Below are 18286 nucleotides of genomic sequence, written 5' to 3'. Positions count from 1 at the left end.
GCACCCCCAGGGCCTCATGGCCAGGCATTGCATACGTGCCTCCCTAGCAAACAGGTCTCACAGCAGCACAGAGCAGCCACCCCACTCACCCAGGGTACTCCCCTCTCCTCCTACCTTCCTGTCTCATGTTGTGGTTTGCTTTCTGTTTATTCTTACCCTTTACACCTTGTCATGAGGCTCTCATCAAACAGAAGAGACAAAATGCTACATACAACTACAACCTAGTGCACAAGGGGCTGGCTCCACACCATGTCTCACTTCCTTACCCAGAATGGGAAATTTTCCTATCCTCCTACTCCAACTTCTCCTGATCTCCAATTCAAATTATTTTAAATAGAGTGCTTGCCACCCACCTAACTTACCATGCAGTGATCGGCACTGTAGGCTTACTCCTATGACCTGGACTCTACCTCACTGATCACAGTTACAGTGAAGACCACTTCGTGAAAGACTATGAGGAAAATAAGGTACAAATCTATTTTGTAGTCCAACTGTGTGCTAGACCCTGGGCTATAGGTGTTGGGAGTGCAGCTTCCCATTTTCATGCTATCTCAGAAACAGCGTAACTGCTCAAAGCTGCTGAGTGCCAAGGCCTGAATTCTGGGTGCCTGCCGGCAGGCCTCTATCTCTGGGCACTACCATACTGCTCACCTGTCAGTAGCCCAAGCACTGTCTGCACCTGGTCCAGTAGCAGCTTCCGCAACTCCTCCTTCCGAGCCACACTGAGGTCCTCACGGGGACAAGCCAGCTCTTCTGAAGTTGTCTTCAACATGATCAGCCCAAGGGGGGTTGTCACAGGGGACTGGATCAACTGCCAGGAAAAAGCATGTTCTGAGCAGAGTGTTGGACCAGTAGAGTACAAAGAGGACTCAGTAGCATTAAAGCTGTGAAGCATCTGTGTGTGTTTAATCTTACATGAACATAAATCAACACTTCAGAAACATCACTTAGAGGCCAGGTGCAGTGGCTCACGCCTGTAATCCCAGCACTTTGGGTGGTCCAGACGGGCGGATCACCTGAGGTCGGGAGTTCGAGACCAGCCTGACCAACACGGAGAAACCCCGTCTCTACTAAATATACAAAATTAGCCCGGTGTGGTGGCGCATGCCTACAATCCCAGCTACTTGGGAGGCTGAGGCAGGAGAATCACTTGAACCCAGGAGGTGGAAGCTGTGGTGAGCCGAGATCGTGCCACTGCATTCCAGCCTAGTCAACAAGAGCAAAACTCCGTCTCCAAAAAAAAAAAAAAAGAAACATCACTTAGAGGATAGGTAGCTCTTTTTAATTATTCAAAATACATTCTCATCATATTTTATGGACAAAATTCTAATACCATGAACTTAAAAACAGCTAGAAAACAATGGTCTCTTATACCTAACATGACAATTTTTATACATGTCCAGATTCCTAACACAGCCTTTGTTACTTTGTCTAGTAACCAAGTGTTGTGTGTGTATGTATATAAATTATATCTATATTAGTGATTAAGATGTGTAAATCAATTTGTGATGTCTTTTCAATATGCATGTTGTTAAATCAACTTTACACTTCTGAACTCTGCATGCTTCAGAAAAGTTCATGATTAAATATAGCCTAGCAACACCACACATACATGTCATTAAACTATGATTAGTTAGGATTTTGCAAATACCTATGTAGCAAATTAAGTTGCTTTTTCTATCACGTGTGATAGTCTCTCTACCATAAGGAAGTTTAATTAAACAAGACAAAAAAAGTACGCCTTCAACAGCATAGCACTCTTACATCTTCCTAATCATTTTTACAAAATTCAAAGCATTACTATTACACTTATTTTTTAATTTCCAGAAACGATAAAAGTAAACAAGTTGCCACTAAAATTATCTGTTGAGTTAATCGCTACAATCTATAAAAGAGCAGACAATTTGAAAAGCACTTCAAGTTTTTCCTTAATCTTAATTAAGTTTAAATGTAGTTAATTCCCTGACACACTTTTTTTTTTTTTTTTTTTTTTTTTACTTACTCAAGCTAAAAAAATATATAAACTTTAGGGAAGAGGAGAACACTCAGGAACTGCACCCATACAGACTTTATATTCTTCACTTCAAGAAATACAGGGTACAGGCTGGACGTGGTGGCTCATGCCTGTAATCCCAGCACTTTGGGAGGCCAAGGCGGGCAGATCACTTGAGGTCAGCAGTTCAAGACCAGCCTGGCCAACATGGTGAAACTCCGTCTCTACTAAAAATACAAAAATTAGCCGGGTGTGGTGGCAGGCGCCTATAGTCCCAGCTACTCAGGAGGCTGAGGCAGGAGGATCACTTGAACCCAGGAGGCAAAGGTTGCAGTCAGCCAAGATCACCTCACTGTATTCCAGCCTGGGCAAGAGAGCAAGACTCTGTCTCAAAAAAAAAGAAACATAGGGTACATTCCTTTCCCTTAGAAATAACTCTCCCTGGCCAGGCGCGGTGGCTCACACTTGTAATCCCAGCAATTTGGGAGGCCGAGGCGGGCAGATCACGAGGTCAGGAGATCGAGACCATGGTGAAACCCCGTCTCTACTAAAAATACAAAAAATTAGCCGGGCATGGTGGCGGGCACCTGTAGTCCCAGCTACTCAGAGAGGCTGAGGCAGGAGAATGGCGTGAACTCGGGAGGCGGAGCTTGCAGTGAGCCGAGATTGCGCCACTGCACTCCAGCCTGGGAGACAGAGCGAGACTCCGTCTCAAAAAAAAAAAAGAAATAACTCTCCCTATCACAAAGCAAGGAAAAGCTCACCCCTAAAGAACAGGACATGTACTCAATAATGGGAACTTAAGGTAAATTCAAGTGTCTTCAGAAGCAGCACTAGGTAACCAGCAGCAATGAATGATGTGTTTAAAATGCTCTCTATAAATTCAGGTCTCTTGAACACTAAAACTTTGTATATTCTCCACAATTTTTATCTTCGTTTTCTACAAATTGGGCCTATTTCTAACACTGACTTAAATTCAGATCATGCAGTGTAGGGAGGACAGGAAATTTCTCTTCACACAGTGAAGCAGAACTGATCCTTGGTAAGCATCTCTTTCCATTTGGAGACCTTTGGCTTATCAGTCTATATTCTAAACGATTCCCATTACTTCCTCCTTTTCCTTTCTTTCTCCTCTACCTCTTTTGTCTGTATTTTCCCCTCCAGGCTGCATCCTTACTCTCTCAGCTGGAAATGACTCGTAATGCCAAATATCCCATTTGGCAATATACACCCTCCTATAACTATGAAATGCTGTGCTTCCCGGATATAAAAATCCCCTACGATATGGAAAATCTATCTGCAAGCTCTCCTTCCTCTCACCATTTAGGGGAAGGGGAGAAGGTCAGGCAAGAAGCCAGATGAAAAAAGAAAGCTACTCTTTACTTGAAAAAGAGCTTGATAAAATGTGTAATTTTTCCTCTCATTAGCTTTGTACTCAGAAAGCTTTTTATTAAAATAGTGTCTCCCTTTACCATCTTCACATCTATAATTTAAGCCTGTAACACAGGTAATCTCTGCAATTTAACAGACAATAAGCTCCTACAGGTTGAAGAACAAGTTCAGGTTTCTAGCGTGAACTTCTGAAAAGGTTCCATTGTTTTTATTACACAACCCAACAGAAGAAACAGCAATTCTCTCCTATGCTGCTTTCCCCTTAAGTCTCTGGCCCCAGGCGCAATGTGACCACAGGTTCTGCTCAATAGACTTCAGGAATTTGAAGAACAGGTTCTAGAACCATTGGTGTTATGGGTGTGCTGGCGTATATACAGCAGGTGGGAAGGAAACGGGTTGGTTTCAATTTTGATTACTTCTCCAGGAGCCTAGAAAGGGTACAACCAACACACGGCACGTAAGGCTGGGTTACCAAATCAACCCCTCTCTATCTGGTTATAGTGGTCACCACAATTATAACAAAAACTGCATAGATACCACCCAACAAACTGCCATGGAGTTTAAAACAAACAAAACCATGCACCCCAGACTGCAAACACAACATGAGCCAAAAAAAACCCTTGAGATGATTTACTCAAAGGATCATGTGATGGTGAAATGGATTCCAGAACCAGTTTGGCATTATGTACCAATACCTGAAGAAAATGTTTACAGTTAGCCCTCCATATCCATGAGTTCTGTATCCAAGGGTTCCAACAACCACAGATAGAACATAATCAAGAAAAAGAAGAAAAAACGGCTGCATCCGTATTAAACATGTATAGTTTTTTCTTGTCATTATTTCCTAAACAATACAGTATAGCAACTATTTACAGAGCACTTACCTTCTATTAGGTATTAGAAGTAATCCAGAGATGGTCTAACCTACACAAAAGGATGTGCATAGGTTACATGCAAACTATGCCTTTTTATATCAGGGACTTCGGCATCCATGAATTGTGGTATCCAAGGGGGTCCTGGAACCAATCCCCCACAGATACAAAGGGATAACTCCACTATATTATCAGAAATGTCAGCAGTTGAGCACTGATCATTGAGCACTGATCATTCTTGACAAGGCTTATATGCCATTGTCTAGTTCACAAGAATAAATAAGAAGCAGGACATAACACAACTGGAAAGGATTTCAAAGATCACTTAGTCCAACCCTCTCATTTTACAAAGAAAGAAAGGGAAGCTTACATAAGTGGCAGGAGGTGCTAAAATCAAAGAGCACTTTAGGCTAGGGGCAGTAGCTCACACCTATAATCCTAGCACTTTGAGAGGACACGGCAGAAAAATCACTTGAGGCCAAGAAGTCAAGACCAGCCTAGGCAACAGAGTGAGACTCTATCTCTATTTATTAAAATTAAAGAAAAAGATGACTTTACACAAAGTTGGGTGCAGAACCCAAACCTGCTCCTTCTACTATATGGTGTTTCAAAGTCACGAAAGCTACATGAGGATAAAGGAGTCATTATTGAAGGGGTTGAAAGGGGGAGGTGGTGGAAAACAGTGGACAACTAGCCTTTTTAAACCTCCAGAAGCCCTTCACCTAAAAGTGCTCTCTTCCAAATCCATCTTTTGCTACAAATAATTATACTTCAAATGTAGCCAGGAAACATTCTGTTCTTCATCAAAGGGACCAATCCCAGCGGTGGAACTGTGGCTCCACCTTACCTGCTATCAGCAGGCCTGTGACTCTTCGTCTCAAGGTCCCTCTCTTCTTGTCATAGGACGCACCACTAACCAACCCAGGAATAGGTTCACTTAGACTCCCAACCCTCTTGGTCTTTCCTGTCTCCAGTGGGCTTCCCTGGTGCCCACTTAAGAGAGCCTTGGAGAGGGTTACCATAACCATCCTCAACTTGGATTGAAGGCAAGTGTATTGGACAGAACGCCAGGGAAGTGTCTCCCGCCTCGTGTCCCTCCAGTCCAGGCCTACTGGCCTACTGGCCTGCTTGCCATTCCTCAGGTCCTGTGCACTTGCTATTCTCTCTGCCCAAAATACTGTTCCCCTAGATACCCACGTGGTGCACCCCATCACCCCAACTCAGGTGTCTGTCCCCAGAAAAGCCTTCTACGAGCATCCCATCTAAACACAACCCCCACTAAGTTTCTTTCCCCTTCCCTGGATTGAGTTTTCATCATACTTATAAATACCTCCAAGTGTGTACCTACTTATTGTTCGTTGATGGCCCTGTCCCCGCCCTGAGAACATAAATTCCAGGAAGGCAGGGACTTGGTCTTTGTTCATTACTATACCCCCTCATGTGCTTAGTGTTCAACAAATAGTTTACTTGAATAAAGGCATGAACCTCCTTTGCAGTAACAACCCAATAAATTTCTAGATAAATGAAGCACTATACAAAACAAAACTAAATGAAGAATTTTTGTGCCCCTTTGAGAGACAATCTGAGAGAAGCACTTTGGATGCTGAATTCTTTTTGAATTGCTGCATCATTAAAATGGTTTGTATGAAGAGCAGGCAGAACATTAGAAAATGATATTGTTCTGGAAAATCCTACAGTCACTGAGACTATAAACAATTTTCAAAGAACTTTATTTCTATAAACTGTATATAATACCCACTTCCTGCATACCCAAGACTAGCTCAATACATGAAAATGTTTCCAACTTGATCACAGGATTCAAATGAGCAACAGCATCTCCCTCATAGCTTTTAGGTCCCAACTACTCCCTTCTGACTTCTAAATCCTGATCCCAGATCCACACTTCCTAATGTCTCATTAGTTATTACAAAGAAGGAACACACAAATTTTAAATGCATTTTCTATCAAACTGAATTCACCATCTTCTACCCAAACTCATTCCCCTTCTTTCAACCCTGGCCTGAAAAATCTATCCAAGCCAGAAAACTGGAAGTCATTCTAGATTCCTCCCTTCTCTCCCCTCTCACCTAGTGTCACTGGCCTCCTGCCCCTGTCCCCTGGGTGCCTCACCTCCACCCACCAGGTTGTCTCCTTTTGGCTCAGATCCTCTTCACCCTGCCTCTTTCCCTCTCACCTCGCCCCTCTGCAATCTAGACCCCAACTAGCCATCATTCCACCCTAAACATGTAGCCATGTTTTCTCCCTCCTCAAAACTTTTCATTAGCTCCCTAGGAAAAACTACGAATTGCACAATGGAACCCCCCAACCCTTCCTGGCCTGGCCTCTGCCCATCAATCTAGCCCCTTACTCTGCCACTTCACCATCTCACATCTCAACCCAACAACACCAAGTCTACATGCTATGCCACCACAGCACTCTGCATATACTTCCACAATAATTACCATATTGTTGAGTAATTACTGTTTGCACAGCTATTTCCCCCACTAAATGCTGAAACTACTGAAAGCCTCACCCTTGTACCCCCAACACCTAGTACAGCACCTAACAGGCTTTCAAATACTGGCTGAACAAACTGCGCAAAAGGTTAACAAAGAGATTAGGTTTTTCTCCCCCACTTTCTCCACCGCACAAAGATACAATATGTCTTATAAATATAAAGTTAAGTGAATGCGATAATCAGTCCTACAATAACCTCACTACTGCAGTTTCAAACTGCAAATCTTAAAAGTCCTCTTCAGGACAAGGAAATAATCACTTCAACAAACAAACTATTCACAAGATAAAGTTTCCTTAGGCATATCCTTACCTGTAAAATGTTAGTAAAAAAGTCGTGGTAGAACATGGGCCAATCCTGACGTCCAATATCAACAATAACTTTGCAGAGCTTGTTCCGGATAAAGTAAGGTAAGGTTTTATGGTGAGCCAAAAGGAGTTTGGGCAGGCAGCTACGGATTTCCATCTTATCCTGAGATGGGACCCCAAGCCACATTTTATTGATCAGATTCTGAAAAACAAATATACATCTTTTAAGTTAACAACCTATACAAAAAATAACCGCTTTTCATCCCACAGGTAGCTATATCACTTCAATAAACAAGAATCCCTCTTTAAATAAAGGTTTGGGGCAATATGGCTACAAGAATTAATAAAAGTATTCAAATCTTATGACACAACAGTCCCATTACTAGGAGGAACTGCCAAATAACAGAAACAAAAAGCTGTATGTGCAAAAATTTTTTTACACCACTGTCTCTAATGGCCACCAAAATATAATGACAGAAACAACTTCAATGTTCAAAAACAGGAGAATGCCTTCGTGAATAATGTCATAACCACATGTGGGGATATAAAATAAAGTGGGGAAAAGCAGAATACAAAATAGCATGGGCAATATGATTACAATTAGATTTTTTTTTTTTTTTTTTTTTTGAGATGGAGTCTCGCTCTGTCACCCAGGCTGGAGTACAGTGGTGCAATCTTGGCTCACTGCAAGCTCCACCTCCCGGGTTCATGCCATTCTCCTACCACAGCCTCCCGAGTAGCTGGGACTACAGGCGCCCGCCACCGTGCAGGCTAATTTTTTTTTTTTTTTGCATTTTTAGTAGAGACGGGGTTTCACCGTGTTAGCCAGGATGGTCTCCATCTCCTGACCTCACTGATCCACCCGCCTCGGCCTCCCAAACTGCTGGGATTACAGGCATGAGCCACTGTGCCCAGCCTACAATTAGATTTTTTTAAAGGGGGGCACAGAAGACAAGGATTGGAAGAGAGGTGATAAATAAAACTTTTTGTTGTTGGGGATGATGGTATTATGGTTATTTCTTCTCCTAAAATGTTTCTCTTTAATTATCTTTCCCTTATCAATGATAACAGACAGGGAATAGTTACATGTTACCACAAATGACCTACCTACTTAACCCTAAAGTCAACCATCCATCTTACCTTTCTAGTGTGGAAGATGGAAGATGCCCCAAACACCAGACAACTACATAAAGACAGTATGTGGGATGACATCCCAGAGCTGAGCTACCCTCTCCCAGCACATTACAGCTCCAGTCTAGTGCTGATGATATGGCAATACGACTACAAAATCCTTTTCAGAAGAGTATAAAATTACTGACAACTTACCTCAAAAACTGTTAAACTGTACATCATTACATAGTCATTCCTAGTGCTGGAGAGAAAGTACAGGCAGAATCTCCAGGCTCCTATTTGCTGGGCAAAGTTATTAAGAAGCTCCTCTGGAAAAGTTAAATAGCAACAAAAGAAAACTATGAAAATACATGAAATTAGACAAGACTGGGCTATCTTAATATTATTTAAACATGCCTCTCTGCATATAATGTAAATGATGTCAAAACCAGCAGATTCTTCAAGATAGAATAAATCATTCAATATTTTTCTGCGTCTGAGGTGACCACGGACACTGACAATGTTTTCAGCCACCTAAAAGCCAATAACCTCGCTATGGATATTTCTCTAGGCAGAGAAACTTTCACTGCTAAAGTTCTTATTTAAGCTAATGTGTGGCTGGAATGTTCTAAGAGTACCCTTCCATCTTCTTAAAACTGCTAGCTAACTTACTTCCTCTGAATATGAGCTACATTCTAGGGCCTCACCATTCCTCTACAAATCTTCAGTGGAGCCTACATTGTTCACACACACAAAATGACGGCTAGAAAGGCAGAAAAAGAAAAGATTAAGACTAACTCTACAAAGATAGGAAAGGAAAAAAATGCAAGAGAATTCAAAATGACTAACTCTTCATTTGGGTTGGTTTTATTTTAAAACACTGCCACCAAAAAAGTGAATCAATCTGTGGCAAGAGCAACGATGACATGTTGCGGCGAGTAGCCCTGTCCACACATTTCGTTGGTTAGAAACGGTTTTCCTCCTCCTGAGGCTGCTGATGGCATCAGCCAGAACCCACAAGGCAGCAAGCATTACGGGGCTACCATCATGTTTCTGGACATGCTGTCCCTTAGTCACCTTGACCTGCTGCACTGGTCATGAAATATAATCCAAAAAGGGTAAAAGTGCAAAGGCCCACAACCTTGAGAGATTCTAGAAAGCCTTTGGAAAAGCAGAACACATAGCAGCTTCTTCTAATCCTCAAGTCATTGCTCTGCTAGTTCCCTACAACTTAAGCTAAATGCAACGAGGCAGTCTCATTAAAAAATCCATGGAAAGGCCAGGCACAGTGGCTCACATCTGTAATCCCAGCACTTTGAGAAGCTGAGGCAGGACTGCTTGAGGCCAGGAGTTGCAAGACCAGCCTGGGCAACATTGAGACCCTGTCTCTACAAAACAATGAAAAACTTAACTAGATATGGTGGCAAGTACCTGTAGTCCTAGTTACTCGGGAGGCTGAGGCAGGAGGAGACCTTGCTCTGTTGCCCAGGCTGGTCTTTAACTCCTGACCTCAAGTGATCCTCCTGTCTCAGCCACCTGAATAGCTAGGATTTTAAGCAAGAGTCACCATGCCCAGATGGCTATTTAAAGAAAAAAAAACTCAACAACTTAGGAGAGTGTCAAAATGAACATGCTTTGGTGTGCCTGAAGCTTTAGCCCAGGAGGCCGAGGTTGCAATGAGCTATGATCGTGCCACTATACCCAGCCTGAGTGATAGAGCAAAATCCTATCTCTTAAAACAAAACAAAACAAAAAAAAAAAACGAAAAAAGGCCGGGCCCATTGGCTCATGCCCGTTAATCCCAGCACTTTGGGAGGCCAAGGTGGGTGTATCACGAGGTCAAGAGATCGAGACTATCCTGGCCAACATGGTGAAACCCCGTCACTACTAAAAATACAAAAATTAGCTGGGCGTAGTGGCGAGTGCCTCTACGCCCAGCTACTCGGGAGGCTGAGGCAGGAGAATCGCTTGAACCTGGGAGGCAGAGCTTGCAGTGAGCTGAGATTGCGCCACTGCACTCCAGCCTGGCGACAGAGTGAGGCACCGTTTCAAAAAAAAAAAAAATCCAAGCCTTTTAATTTTAGATCATTTCAAAGAGGGCTCGTGGGGCTATGAAACCACGAGCTCTTAATGCTATGACCAAAGACTGAAGTTCTCTATAGGATGCCATGGCGCTCAATGGTGCTGTTTTCCTGAGGAGATATAAGAAAAGGGGGAACCATTTTTGTAAAAACGGAGTCTTGCTGTGTTACCCAGACTGGTCTCAAACCCCTGGGCTCAAGTGATCCACCCGCCTTGACCTCCCAAAGTGCTGAGATTACAGGCATGAGCCACCATGCCCAGTCAAAAAAATTATTTTAATAAAAATAAAAGTTAATTACAAACCCATAAAAGGAAGCTAACAGCCTGCCCTAATAATTAAGCAAAGGTTTCTGTGAATCCCCAAAGTGAAGTCAAACCAGACTGGAACTGAGGAACTCTGGGCTCTGTTTTAGACTCTGAGTCTGACCCCAAGTGAGTCACTGCTCCCCCTTGATGCTTCTGTTTTCCTCCACTCTACAATGACCACACGGTCTCGAGGTCCCTGCTAACAGCTCTATCAATTTCTAGAGCACTGGTAATTTACCTTTGCTGGAGGGTGGGTGGAGCCCTCTGAAGAAAAGGCTTCCTTCCTTTCTCTGACCAAACTAGGAAAAGCCTACAGTTTATCCCAAGACCATAGAAAAGAAGCAATAAGTGGTCCAAGCCCACACACTCAAATAAAGCTACAATGACTAGGTACAAAGAGAACTGAACTAAGACAAGCCTACTGTATGGAAACAAACCCCTGGATTCCCCTCAGCCTGCACTCAAATTTGGTATCTGGAGCATTTGGCTACTTAAATCTCTTTTAAGATCAGATTAGAATATGAACATGTTCAGAAGGTTCTACGTTTAATTCATGAAATAGCAGGTGTGCAATATTTGATTTACAAACCAAAAATTAAAAGAATCAAAAGCATTTCAATTATAATCTAAAACAAGACTTCAAAGAATACAGTAGAGTGTCAGAATATCGAAGACTAATGGCCAGGCACGGTGGCTCACACCTGTAATCCCAGCACTTTGGGAGGCCGAGGTGGGCAGATCTCTTTGAGGTCAGTTCAAGACCCATCTGGCTAATATGGTGAAACCCCGTCTCTACTAAAAATACAAAAAATTAGCCGGGGGTGGTGGTGGGCACCTGTAATCCCAGCAACTCGGGAGGCTGAGGCGGGAAAATCGCTTGAACCCAGGAGGCGGAGGCTGCAGTGAGCCGAGATCACCCCATGAACTCCAGCCTGGGCAACAGAGTGAGACGCCGTCTCAAAAAAAAAAAAAAAGAAATTTGAGACAGGATCTTACGTTGCCCAGGCAGTGGGAAGCCCCCAAAAGTTATACCAGTTACGGGATTTCTGGGCACTATTAGGTTCAGATCAGACCTCTGCACAGCAAAACATGTTCATTTTGACACTTTCCTGAGTTGTTACTGTTTCTCTTTAAATAACCATCCAGGTGCAGTGGCTCCCGCTTATAATGCCAGCTATTCAGGAGGCTGAGATGGGAGGATCACTTGAGGCCAGGAGTTCAAGACCAGCCTGGGCAACATAGTGAGACCCTGTCCCACCCCACCCTAGAACCCCCCCACCAAAAAGTCGCAGGCTTCTCATATAAAAGTTCAACAACAACATTGCTGAAATTAAGATCCATAGTGATGGATTTTCTTTCCTTTGGTCAAGTGGAGGGGTTTCCCCAGCCACCAGAACCAGAGCAAAAAGAGCAAGAATTCAAGTGGAAAGCACACGGACTTGACCAGTCACGGCTACGAACAACTCCTTCCTCCCTACCAGGGCCTCCTCATTATAAATTCCTCTTCACAAGTCAACGCTCCACTTACCTATCTCACGTTTTCTTTCATTGGTCGTACAATCGTGAAAAAATTCTGTCATCAGACTTTCCAATGCCCTGAGAGAGGCTTCTTCAGATGCCTAACAAAGGAATTTGAAAAAAAATCAATAAGCTGCATCTTCAGTTCCACTGTTCCTCAGTTCCTTCTAGGTCACATTCAACAGCAAGAGCAATTTACTTCCTCAAAATCTTGGTTCAACATTCTTCAAATGCATGGTATACGCCAGAAAAAACTGAAGGGAATTTCCCAGCTGGCTCGAAACTCAACGTTGTTGTTGCATCCTCTATAAATTCATGCTACTGTGCAGCTGATTTTCAATTATGTATGCTAAGGAAATGGGAAATTCAAAATTCAACTCTGGAATAATGGTTGAAAGCAAATTAGCCCCTGGCCCTTCCTGAATGGGCAGAGCAGGGAGATTCAAGAAGGCCAGAACTCCTCATAGACTATCCATCCCTGATACATTTCCCCCATGTCTGAATAATTTGCCATATTTTGATTCACAGCACTTATATCAAACAGTTTCATGGATTCTCAGGGGTTTTTGGGGGTAACCAGGGAGAGTTTTTTTTTTTTTAAGAGACAGGGTCTCTGTTTGCCCAGGCTGGAGTATAGTGGTGCAATCATAGCTCACTGCAGCCTTGAATTCCTGGGGTCAAGCGATCCCGTCCCAGCCACCCAAAGCAATGGGACTACAAGTGTGAGTCACTCACTGCAACTGGCCATGGATTCTTGGAGGTTTTTGAAGACATTCCAGGAGTCATACAGTCAATTCTCAATCTCACGTGAGCAGCCAACAGAGATTAAAGTGCAGCTGAGAGCCAAGCTAAACAGGGATTGAAAATTAGCTCCTGTAAACCACAGGCCCACAGTGAGAGCCAGACTCTCAGCAGAACTGCTCAGGTTGGAAATGAGGAGAGGGAGCTCAAGGTCCCCAGTGCTCATCCCTTCCCTTTGGGGTTCATATGGAGCCCCAAAACCCACTTCCTTTATTCTTACTCAAGTAGGAGTCGCAGGAACGACCTTGAGTTAACACTCTTTCACACAAACTGCCTGCAAAAAGGTAACCATTCCCAAACCAGTTTTGAGTCATCACTGGTATAATTCTACCCTAGACATAATCAAGAGCCAGCAGCAGTTCTAATTATTTAATTATCTCTTAGCTTCTTTCTTCCTACTTATCTCCCTTCCCCATATCCTCTCCATCACCCATGGACTGAGACCTGACTATAAAAACTGCATTTTAAAACAAGCCCACACTCAAATGTGTCCCATGTCAAACTGTAGTATACCAGAGGCCTCCGTCGGGTGATTGACTTTGTGAAGACTGAGGAACTTTTCATCTCTGTGGAAAAACCAGCACTTCTCAGTACCAATTACAGAGGCTGAATCAGACTTGATTCACAAGCGTGTGCACACCAACCAACACACGCAAGTGCACTACACAGAACACAAGGGCCACATTCCTCCCACACTGAGGTCACAGAATGATGGCTCTGCAATGACACCTGAACTGCGACACACTGAATGATGAATTATTGTACAATACTTTGAGCACTTGTGAGTGAGAGGGACTTTCTTCCCTGAACTTTATATTTAGGATAAAGATTAGCCTAGCCCCCTACTCCTCTTTCAAACTTCCATAACGGTTTAACTAAAACATATCCTTGGCTTGCAAGCCAAGCTGTTTTATTAAAAACTATCTATTTTTTCAAACCCAAAAATAAACTGAAAAGTGAAGCTAAAATAAGACTGCAATCTTCTAAAATGTTTCAAGTGTTTGTGTTGATCAAAACAGCCTCACTGTTCTCACTGACTTTATAAATAAATGCTATAAATGCAAACCTCTAAAATGAGTGTAAATAATAAAAGAACGCCGTAGTCTGTTTCATAAATCGAGTCTGGTATGCCATTTCATTTGAAAAAAGGATTTGCTATTTAAAATAAAAAGGCTGTGGGAAGATGCAGAAGAATCAAGAAAAATAGCACATGTTAAAATAAATCAATAGTTCTTCTGGAGCCAAAATGTGTTCCTGGAAACTAAGGACACATCTGCAAATTATAACTCTCCATAACTTCTTCTTGTGTTGAATCATTTTAAAGTAGATCCTGGAGCAAAATTGAGCTTATCACATCCAGGCAATCAACCACCAACATTTATTTAGTACTAGATTCTTGAGGAAGAGATCTGAGAAATAAATGATTACTAGCAAGTTCCTGATAATCTCCAAAAAGAATCCAACTCTGCCTCCATTCCCAGTCCCATCTACCCTTTACTCTCTGCCCCAACCCAAGAAGTTACGGTTCCTGCAGAAAGTGGAAGGACAAAAGTACTCCTAAGAATCCCAGATGGGCTGGCCCAAATGTACTGAGTTATCTCAGTGGACTGTTTGCAGTCAGTTACAGATGCAACTCCTTGTTCTACTCCTTCCCCCGTCCTCACTACTACACTTCACTAGTCTTCAAAAAAAAAAAACAACCCAGATGCATTCTCCCATTAAATGATGGCTATATGAAAAAGGAAGCTCCAAAACCTAATCGGGGCATTACCAGGTGTTTCTCAACAAGAAGAAATAAGTGTTGTTTGCATTTTTAATCATTTCTATATCTGTAACAATAATACCTGCCTCACAGGGTGATATGAGATCCAATCAGGCGATCCATGTAAAACTGCTACATAAACCGTAAGGTATTATCTAATCTGTAGTTATGGCTGATCTCATTTTTATTTGGTCTTAGATACCAAATGAAAACAGACCAAAGCAAAACAACAAAAGTGGTCAGGCCTACTTTGAAACTAGAGACTCATGCCCTCAGGTTTAAGGGCTTTGTCCCAATCATATCTAGTGGGGCTTTTCAGACTAGATTTCAAAATGAAGCTATATAAATGTATAAGCGGTAAAAATCAGGAGGCCGAGAATTTGCCAACATCACACAATCAGAACAGAGGTAGAAAAGACATAGAAGGCACATTCAAGGATACTGGTTCAAGGATAATGGAGAATTCCCTGGCTCCTGTTTGGCAACAAAGCCACCGGAACCTTGGCCAGCTGTTTCAAGCAAGTGGTGAAGCCAGAAAGTAGATTGGGGTGAGTTAAGGAATTAACTGCAAGTGAGGAAGAGGTAATACTCCAAGCAGATTACACTTTCAAGTAATGAAAGGGACAAAGAACATAAAACAAAATCCAAGTGCCACTGTGTGGTAGGGAGACAAGGCTTCCATTCCCAAAGGCTATTCAAAAACTTTATCTCCTGCGCTGCATTAATTTATGAAGAACAAGAAAATTTATCTGACTGCCTCCTACCTTGTGCTTGGGATTTAAGCCTCAGACAGATCTTGACAAACTAAGGAAAGGTAAGATTAGTTTAAAACTAAGTGAGACACATTCACACACAAAAATTCCAGTTGGATTGTAGACACAGAGTATCTTCACGATCTAGGGGTAGGGAAAAATTTCTTAAACAGAACACATAAACCACTAACCATAAAGGAAAAGACTGATAAGTTGAAATGTTTATCAGATGGCACAATGGAGAGAGTGTAAAAGAAAGCCACAAAATAGGAGCTATCTGCAATATGGAAACAGGGAACTCATATCGGAGCATAAAATAACTTCAACAAATCAGTAAAAAAAAAAAAAAAAAAAAAAGACAAAGGACTTCAATTTTTTTGGACAGACAAATAATTACTTATAAAAGAGGGTATTCAAAAAGCCTATAAATCAGTGTTCAGCCTCATTAGTTATCAGGAAAATACAAATTTAAAATAAGATAGTGCTACACATCTACCAGAATGGCTAAAATTTAAAAGACTGACAATAATAAGTGTTGATGAGGAGGCTGAGCAACCAGCACATGCATATATTGCTGGTGGGAGTATACACTGGTACAACCACTCTAGAAAACTGACAGCTAAACATATGCATATCTTATGAGCCTGCAATTCTACTCCTTGATATATACCCAACAGAAATTTTTACATGTATACCAAACGAAAACATACACAAATGTTCACAGCACTATTATACACAATACCCAAAAAGCCAAAAGAACCCAAATATCCATCACCACTGGAATGGATGAATAGTGATTTCTTGATAGAGGAGAATATTATAAGACAACAGGAATTAATATTGCTACATGCAACAACACAGATTAATCTCACAAACACAATGTAGAGTGAAAGAAACCAAAACACAACCTTTCATTATTCACTTTATATTAATCTTAACAAAAAAACAACAAAAAAAAAGCCAGGCATAGTGGCACGCACCTATAATTCCAGCTACTTGGGAGGCTGAGGCAAGAGGATCACTCAAGCCCAGGAGTTCAAGGCTGCAGTGAGGTATGATTGCACCAATGCACTCTAGCCTGGGCAACAGAGCAAGACCTTGTCTCTTAAAAAATAATAATAATAATAATTTAAATAAGTAAAACTTATCTATGGTGTTATATCCAGACTAGTGGTTACCTTGGAGGAGGAGGGATTCTGGTAATAGTCTATTTCTTTATCTGAGTGTTAGTTACACAAAGATGATCAACTTTACAATTTATCTGCTTCTATGTAAATATATACTGCAATTTTAAACACTTACTGTTTTAAAATCCTCATTTCTAAAGTCCAGGTTGGTGTTATCAGACTCTTTAGAAACTGTATTTTAGCTCTATCAGCACAACTATGGCTCTGGGGACTGGCAATAAGCCTGCAGGTAACAGCGTGAGCATGAGGATCCTGATTTCTAGGAACCATCTCGTCTTCAGAGCTGCCAGGGTGGCAGCACAAGGTATTACAACCCCATAAGCCTATGCTTCCCCAAGAGTTACTTGGCTCACCTCAATAGCAAATGGCACATACACTTAAAATCCTTGGGCAGGATGACGAATTAAGCTTGGCTCAGAATATACTCTTGGAGAGCTCTGCATAGATCTAAAACAAACCCAAGTTTTCTGTTCCAGAAACAGTTAAAATCTGCAAAGGTGATAAGCTTGCAACTGTGCCTGCCCTGACTTTATCTGCTCCTTTTACTTTGCTTCTCATGGGACAGCAGTTCAGAGATCTATGCCATTGACTCATTTATTAAGGGACTACTAAGTCCACCAAGACCCATAATCACCTAAAAAATTAAAACTTGGAAGAAGCGGAAGGGTGACATAATTTGAGATTGCCTTTGCTTCTCCCCCATATTCTCCATCCACAGCAAACACCATCAGGTCTGCGGATTGTTGCTTCTCACTCTTTCGCAGGTTTGTACCTTCTCCAGTATTTCTACGGAGCCCTAATCATCTCCTGCCTACATTACTGTAATTGCTTTTACCTGGTTACCAGGTTTTCCAATTCCAATCCAACCAGCACTTTACCGCCAGATAAATTCTCCTAAATATAGATTTTTCTGCCCCAATTATATATATATATATATTTTTATTTTTTTGCTAAAGACATAGTCTCACTCTGTTGCCAGGCTAGAGTGCAGTGGCATGATCATAGTTCACTGAGGCCTCAAACTCCTGGGCTCAAGCAATCCTCCTGCCTCAGCTTCCAGTAGCTGAGACTACAGGACATGCCACCACACCTGGCTGATTTTTATTTTCATTTTTATAGAGACTGGGTCTTGCTCTGTTGCCAAGGTTGGTGTTGAATGCCTGACTTCAAGTGACCCTCCCACCTTGGCCTCCCAAAATGCTGGGATTACAGGTGGGAGCCTCTGCATTCAGTCTAATTTTTTTTTTTTTTTTTTTTTTTAGAGACAGAGTGTTGCTGTATCACCCCAGGCTGGAGTGCAGTAGAACAATCACAGCTCACTGCAGCCTCAAACCCCTGGGCTCGGGCGATCCTCCCCACCTCAGCCTCCTGAAAAGCTGAGACTATAGGCACATGCCATCACACTCAACTAATTTTCTGCTCCAATTATTCTAAGCCTAGCTTTAATTCTGGAGTGACTAAGCAACTCAGCTATTTGTTGGACAAATGAGAATTCAATACTAAGTAACTGATATTGCTTAAATTAAGCCCCTGGGATACAATGATGAGTAAGACGGTCCCTAACTTCAAAGAACTGAAGGTGGCCTAGCAGTTACATCCTGTAGTCCTATGCCATATAAACAGCCTCAGAAGACCAAAGAGAGAACTAACTCTATCTGAAGGAAAGAAAGCTTCACAGGGGTGATTTG

General features: G+C 42.1%; 1 protein-coding gene and 1 non-coding gene across 4 annotated transcripts in view; one reads left to right on the top strand and one right to left on the bottom strand.

The window, feature by feature from the left end:
* The window catches only part of XPO6 (exportin 6), a 113688-nt gene that overhangs the window by 72584 nt on the left and 22818 nt on the right, over positions 1–18286 (bottom strand). For all 3 annotated transcript variants that reach the window (XM_030799320.1, XM_030799314.1, XM_030799306.1), the window contains exons 2-5: positions 12107–12197; positions 8407–8519; positions 7085–7282; positions 652–811 (exon numbers count right to left, since the gene is read on the bottom strand). In XM_030799320.1, coding sequence (XP_030655180.1) covers positions 652–811; positions 7085–7282; positions 8407–8519; positions 12107–12197 — 562 coding nt within the window. The remainder of the gene's footprint in view (positions 1–651; positions 812–7084; positions 7283–8406; positions 8520–12106; positions 12198–18286) is intronic.
* LOC115831900 lies at positions 10273–10398 on the top strand. Its single transcript, XR_004027395.1, has one exon. It is a non-coding gene; the product is annotated as a small nucleolar RNA SNORA25 (small nucleolar RNA).

The sequence above is a fragment of the Nomascus leucogenys genome, chromosome 2 (genome assembly GCF_006542625.1).
Source record: "Nomascus leucogenys isolate Asia chromosome 2, Asia_NLE_v1, whole genome shotgun sequence".
Classification (NCBI taxonomy): domain Eukaryota; kingdom Metazoa; phylum Chordata; class Mammalia; order Primates; family Hylobatidae; genus Nomascus; species Nomascus leucogenys.
This window is presented reverse-complemented; position numbering and strand designations above follow the sequence as displayed.